General features: G+C 34.0%; 1 protein-coding gene across 1 annotated transcript; it reads right to left on the reverse strand.

The window, feature by feature from the left end:
• Nucleotides 1–3287: 3287 nt before the first annotated feature.
• HELRODRAFT_180300 (hypothetical protein) lies at nucleotides 3288–4536 on the reverse strand (the record flags this gene model as incomplete). The annotated part of the gene is made up of 3 exons (XM_009029611.1): nucleotides 3288–3450; nucleotides 3836–4004; nucleotides 4515–4536. 3 exons carry the CDS (start codon nucleotides 4534–4536, stop codon nucleotides 3288–3290), a joined length of 354 nt encoding a protein of 117 aa, XP_009027859.1.
• Between the last annotated feature and the right edge of the window lie 2375 nt (nucleotides 4537–6911).

Raw genomic sequence — 6911 nt, forward strand, 5'->3', positions numbered from 1 at the left:
CATACAATAAGACAGACTGGTAGACAGACAGACAGACAGACAGAGAGAGAGAGAGAGAGTGAGAGAAGAAGAGAGAGAGAGGGAGGAAAAGAGAAAGGGAGAGAAAGAGAGAGAGATTGTAAAAATTCAAATAAAAAAGAATTAAGAGGGGGATAGAAGAAAAGAGGCCCATGATAAACGAAAAAATAATCTAAAGAGAGGAAGGGAGAGAAGGAGAAAACAAGAGAGAGAAAGATTGAATGATTGAAGATGAGATGATAAAAGACAAAAAAAATTTTTAAACTACAAAAAGCAATAGAAAACAATAGAAATAGATAAAGAGATAGAAGAGAGAGAAAGAAAGAGAGAGAGAGAGAGAAATAAAGCTAAATAGGTAGAGAGATAGAGAGAGAGAGGAAAAAAAACATACAGATAACAAAATAAAAAACAAGAAGTAGTATGTACATTGAAAAATCAAATTTTAATATATTTTAGGACAAAATAAAACAAAATGGAGGAGTTAAAAACTGATATGGATAGAACAATGAGAAAAAAATATACGGCATAGTTGTAACTGGCGGTGAGCTATGGAAATGGAGACGAATTAGTGATCATCATCCCCATCATCATCAGCATCGTCATCATCATCGTCATGGTTATCATCATCATCATCATCTTCGTCATCATCATCATCGTCGTCGTCTGTTCATACCTTCGTTTTCAAACGTTCGTCGATGAATAGAGATTCACGAAGTGGTTAAAAAAACTTAATCATAAAAATTAAAAAAAAATTTAAGATAAACGTTTCATCCAAAAGGAAAATAATTTTTCAAGAATTTAATCGTCATGCTTGGAGAAACCCTCGCCTTCTCCGTTATCAAAAATCGCCAGCCCCTTCAACTGAACCTTCTCTCTTATATTCTACTTTCTATCATTGTTTTTATTTTTTCATATACTTCAATTTATTTTTATTTTTATGTTAAGTAAAATGGTATTCAATTTTTAAATTATTAAAGTTTTTTTAATTTTTAATTTTTCCATTCATTTTATCATGGCACATTTTTTTCTTATCTTTTTGAATAAACTAATACATTCATCTTGCCGTCTGGAAAGTAAACGAAATACAAACATAGAAACCATAAAAAACAAAAATGAAACAACATCAACATCGTCAATGAAAACATCATCAACAACAACAAAGACATCATCAACAAAAACAACAACAAACGCTACAACAACAACTTAACAAATATGTAGAGACCATGCCAGATTATCCAAGAGAGCCAGCATCATTAGCCGCTTATATTCTACCCCTCAATAATAAGTCCTTGTTTAGGCCTTAATGAAATCACATTCACAACATGTTTGCATGCATATGCTTGTAAATTTTATCGCAAATTATGCGTATATGTGCTTAAACATACACAAAACTGAGCGGACTCGAGAATTACGATGACTATATTGAAAATTTTAAACTAAAAATGTGTGTGCGTTTGTCTGTGTGTACGTTTTGTGTGTGTGTTTGTGTGTGTGTGTGTGTCTTCGTGTGTATAAATGAAAAACGGATTTGAATGAATGAAATAACCAAAAGAGGATGGTTAGAATACAGGTATAAGAGAAAAATAGAAGGAACTCAGAGGAAAACTTGTTAAAAAAAATGAAAAACTTTTGCAAGAAGCATCAGTGAAAAATTTAAACAAAAACGAAAAACAAAAAAAACAAATACGAAAAACGAAAAACGCCATGAGTAAAATAAAAAAACTGAAAGGCGAGTGTATGAAGAGAGGGAAGATTAAGTTGATAAAAAACTAAAAAAAAAACCGAAAGAGGTTGGATACTTGGAATGAAAAAGAGCAGCAGAAACACACACAAAGACACGCACACAGACACGCACACACAGACACCCACACAGACCAACAAGTAAGAAAAAAACTTAGAACCCACAACACAGACTCTAGATGGCATGCAGTTCTCGCTAAATCATTCATTGGCTAGATGGACTGAAATGATTTTATTCGCCATTAGCTAAGCCATACATCAACTTTTCTACCTTTAACGCGGTTTATTCGTTCACTCCTTCGTTTACTCGTTTTTGTTTGTTTGTTTGTTCATTTGTTGTTTTTTGTCGTCTGCGGTTCAATTGCAAAATTCAGTTTTGTTTCGCAAGCGTTTCACTTTTTTAGTAATTATTCGCGTTTTGTGAAACTTTTTATGTAGAAAATTTTACATCACCAGAGATGCCTTTGACATTTTAATTTCTTAAATAGAAATAAGTGTGTGTGTTGTGTGTGTGTTTGTGTGGGTGTGTGTGTGTGGGTGGGTGTGTGGTGTGTGTGTTATTGCCATCTTCATTATCTTCACCATCGTTATCACTTTCTCTTTCAGGCCCCGTCCACGGAAATTCTGATGCTATTTGACACGACAATCAAGTAAAAATGACACGCATGACGTCAAGAGTGCTGTTGTTGTTGTTGTTGCCGCTGCTGACGTCATCACGTGTTAGTGACGTAATCACTGTTGTTGCTAGTTGGGTTGTGATCATTTGTGACATCAGTTGTTATCGTTGTTATTGTTGATTTGTTGTTGTTGTTGAGAGTGTAGTTGCTGTTTGGATGGTGACGTCATTTTTGTTTTAGGGTCTTTTTTTGTTATATTTTTTTGTTTTCGGTGGTTGTGAAATATCGTGTCTGTGAATGTTTAATGTTAATGACGTCATTTTTGCCTGCATTGCAGACCACGCGTCGTTGTCGATTGCACATTTTTTTGCATGTTGTCGTTTGTATGTTTGTTTGTATGCTATTTGCATACTTGTTTGTATGCTATTTGCATACTTGTTTGTATGCTATTTGCATACTTGTTTGTATGCTGTATGTATGTTTTGTAAACATTTGTATGTGCATTGTAAATACAATTTTTGACAATAATTAAATTTTTTAACCAAAAGGGAATTTTTTTTTCATAATTTCTCATATCAAAATTTTTTCAAACGTTCGCGCGCTTCGACACAATTCAAAATAGTTCTTATTTATTATTCCAGTTCGAGATTTATTAATTTTTATTCATTCATTCATTCACTCACTCACTCACTAATTCACTCACTCATTCATTCATTCACTCATTCATTTATTTATTCATCCAATCATCCATTCATTCGTTCATTTAAATCTTCAAAAAATAAAAAATCCATTTTACTCTCCAAAATTTAGCTCCCTATACTATCTATCTTATGCCGTCATTCATTTATTCTTTCCATCAATCATTCATTCCTCCTGTCGTTTATTTATCCACTCAGTCTATCCTTCAACCACTTATCCACCAGTTAAGAATGCATAAGACGGCACATTGCATGTTAATTGTGTTATATTGCTGTAATAATTTAGCAGTACCACCAGCCATATTTCTCGCCTGCCATCCTTCGCTTCGGCCACTCTTTTTTTCTTCCTCTTCCTCTTCCTCCGTGTCTCACGTTTTCTGGTTGTGTTTGTGTGTATGTGTGCGTGTTGTGTGTGTGTTTCGTGTGTGTGTTTTGTGTGTGTGTGTGTGTGATAGAGAGTGTGTATGTGAGTGTTTGTGCTGTGTGTAGAACAAAACAAAATATAAGATGACTGACATAGTTTAGGCATATTTCCAAAAAATCGGATTGTTAATTTTTTTCTACTCCCTCTCTCTCTCTCTCTCTCTCTCTCTCTCTCTCTCTCTCTCTCTCTCTCAACCGCACATGTCGACATCATATGGGCGTCTAAGCCACTAAACACAAAACTCACTTCAACTCACTCCACCTCAAAATAAACCTGAAAAATAAATTTCTAGCTAAAATCGGCTTTCGTACAAAAAGTCTCAAATTTTATTTTTCAACATTTGGTTTTGTTTCGGCCTGCCGAGTAAAAGTTGTTGATGTGCATTGAAAGGAATTTTCCTGGCGTTGGTTATTCGGTCATTTAAAGGTGTTGACTGGCATTCTCGTGGGCATATTTGTTTAAAAGTGACGCCCACCAACATTGTTTTGTGCCATCTTTTCAGCATGTCTGTGGAGGAAATTATTTTGCGGAATGTTTTTTTTTAAATCAACGAACGATGTCTGGAAAATTATTTTAGTGGATTGGCTGCTATAGTTAGGGATGGATTGAAAGTTGAAAAATTTGAAAGAAACAAAAGATAAAAACCTGAAAATGAATGAATAAAAGAATGGTTGAATGAATGAACGAATGAACAAACGAACCGACGAACAAATTAACGAACAAACGAACAAATGATATGTTTAAACAAGAAATGAACGCTGAAAGGTGATAAAGGAAAAATAAATTAAAAAGAAGAAAAGAAATAAATGAATGATGGAGCGAACGAAATAATGATTATGAAGACAGATAGGGAGAGACGGATAGACGGATGGTTGAGCAAACAAATAAATGAGTTAATAAAGGAATGAATGAACAAGTGAAGAAATAAACGAATAAATGAATGAATGAATGAGCATGTGATTGATACGTAATAATTAGTTTAATGATAAGGACATGCTTGGAAGAGTATTTACGAACTGGGATTTAGCATGTAATACATGATGATTTCAAGAAAAATTGACGCGTGTCCTTTTTTTTAAAGACGAACATTCTGAATGCTAATTAATGATGTTGTTGCTCATAACGTTGATATGTTGTTTGTGTTTGTCTTGTCGTTGTTTTTGTAGTTGTAGTAGTAGTAGTTGTTGTTGTTGACGTTGTGGTTGTTGTTGTTGTTGATGATGTTGTGGTTGTTGTGGTTGATGTTGTGGTTGTTGTTGTTGTAAATGTTGTTGTTGATGTTGTGGTTGTTAATAATTCAGTTCAGTTAACTACATCATTTGTCGTGTATATTTTAAATTGAATTTATATTTTAAAATAATCTATTGCGTTCTTCTCTAAAGTTATTTTTTCCGGTTTTGGTAAACTTTTTAATATATTTTTTCAATCACGACGAATTTTTTAAACTTTCTTTCGGGCCAAACAAAAAAATTGTTGTATTTTATCAGCCAAAATAAGATAAAATTTTATAAGAATAAATAAATTTTGTTGGTGTTGGTTTTGCCAGATTTAACACCCGATCACGTTCCGCACTGCATTGTGTTATACATCGAAAAAATTTGTATTTTTAGTCTTCAACTTTTATCATTAGTGTACCTACCTGGTATTTATATCGTCTTGTATCTATTTTGCATCTATTTTTTGTTTTTATTGAGTTTTATTTGAATTGTATTTGTATTGTGTTTGTATTGCATTGTCATACTTTGTGTATTTGTATAATTTGAAGTATCTTTTCAACAAACATAGTGTCAAAAAACTAGACTTCCGTGTGCACACGCACACGCACGCATACACACACACGCGCGCGCACACACACACACAAACACTCACGGCTTATTGTATTGGAAAATGTTTTATGTCATACAATAACTTTTTGTAGCATTGTACGAGACGTCATTCTGCATTGTTTAGTTTTGCATCCTTATTGAAATACCCTTTTTGTATTTTGTATTGTGAAATTTTTGTATATTTTGTATTAAAATAATTCTTTACATTCTGTATTGAAGTACGATTCTTTTTGTTTGTTTTGTAAAAACTTATCTTATTCAAAAGCATTTCGTGTATCCCGTCTTGAAACAGCATGTAAGCATTCTGTTGCAAAATACATTTTTGCATTCTGTATTAAAATACCCATACCGCTTATTTTGTATTTTGTACGGATGGTATTGAATGATGCAGAGCGCGCTGCTTCGTTCTTTATACCATCTGATCGTTTGATCATTTTGGGGCATCACAATTTGCTCTGACATCACTCAAACTGCGACATGTGTTTGTTGCCTGTCTGTGTTGTTGATGTGTTTCGTTGCTGTTTCGTCTCGTTCTGTTCCGATTCGCTCTGTTCGTTGTTTGTTGTCAAATTACAACACTTCTAACCGTGAAAATGTCAGCAACTACATCAACAACATCATCACTAACAACAACAACATTAACAACAACAACAACAAAATGGTGTTTTAATGAGCGAGACGACAGCATAAACAAGTTAAATGTGTCGCTAACGCATTGATGGTTCCACAAACGCATGAACGGCAGCTTCTAATGAGATTTACAATGTCTCCTAACTTAATTGAAATGATTGCCCATGAAAAAAGATGTTTTTTCATTAGGCATACGCATTGAATAAACTATTGAAGATGGTTTCAAAGTTTAATTTCAAGTGACGTGAAAAGTTGAAAAAATAACAATCATGTAGATGAAAACATAGATGAGAGAGAGAGAGAGAGAGAGAATAAAAAAAGAAAAAGAGAAAAAGAGAGAGAGAGAGAGAATGGGAGAGGAGCCAAATAAGAGCGAGATTCGGCAGTAGCAAGCAAGGCAGAGCATGACAATTTGTGCCATGGAGGAGTCTTAAGACGCTCCTCTCATAAGATGCGATTCGGATTATTCTAATGTCTAATCTCTTTCTGATCTATAGCCCTACCTACATAAACACATATACACACTAAAACAAGCACACACACACACACATACACATACACACACACACATACATACATACATACACACACTATAAGGCAGACAGATTTTAAAACGCCGTAACATACCTAAAGAACAAATACCTAACAATTGAAAAAGTGTATATACGTGCACGTGTGTGTGTGTGTGTGTTTATTTGTCTGTTTGAGAGTGTACATTAGCGTGGGTTCGTGTTAATCTCCACTTCTTGCGCGCTTACGTTATTATTGAGGATGTTATCTCAGGGCAGGCACGTGTTCAGAAACGTACAGATCTGCGTAGACAAAAATGTGTACGCAAATTCGTGTGTACGTGCGTTCTATACATACGTTAATGTGCCTGTGTACATGAACTGTATAAAGTACTACAGTATGAATAATAAATACAATAAATTTGCAATGCCATGCTTACACGTATACA

The sequence above is a fragment of the Helobdella robusta genome (assembly GCF_000326865.2).
Source record: "Helobdella robusta unplaced genomic scaffold HELROscaffold_60, whole genome shotgun sequence".
Classification (NCBI taxonomy): Eukaryota; Metazoa; Annelida; class Clitellata; order Rhynchobdellida; family Glossiphoniidae; genus Helobdella; species Helobdella robusta.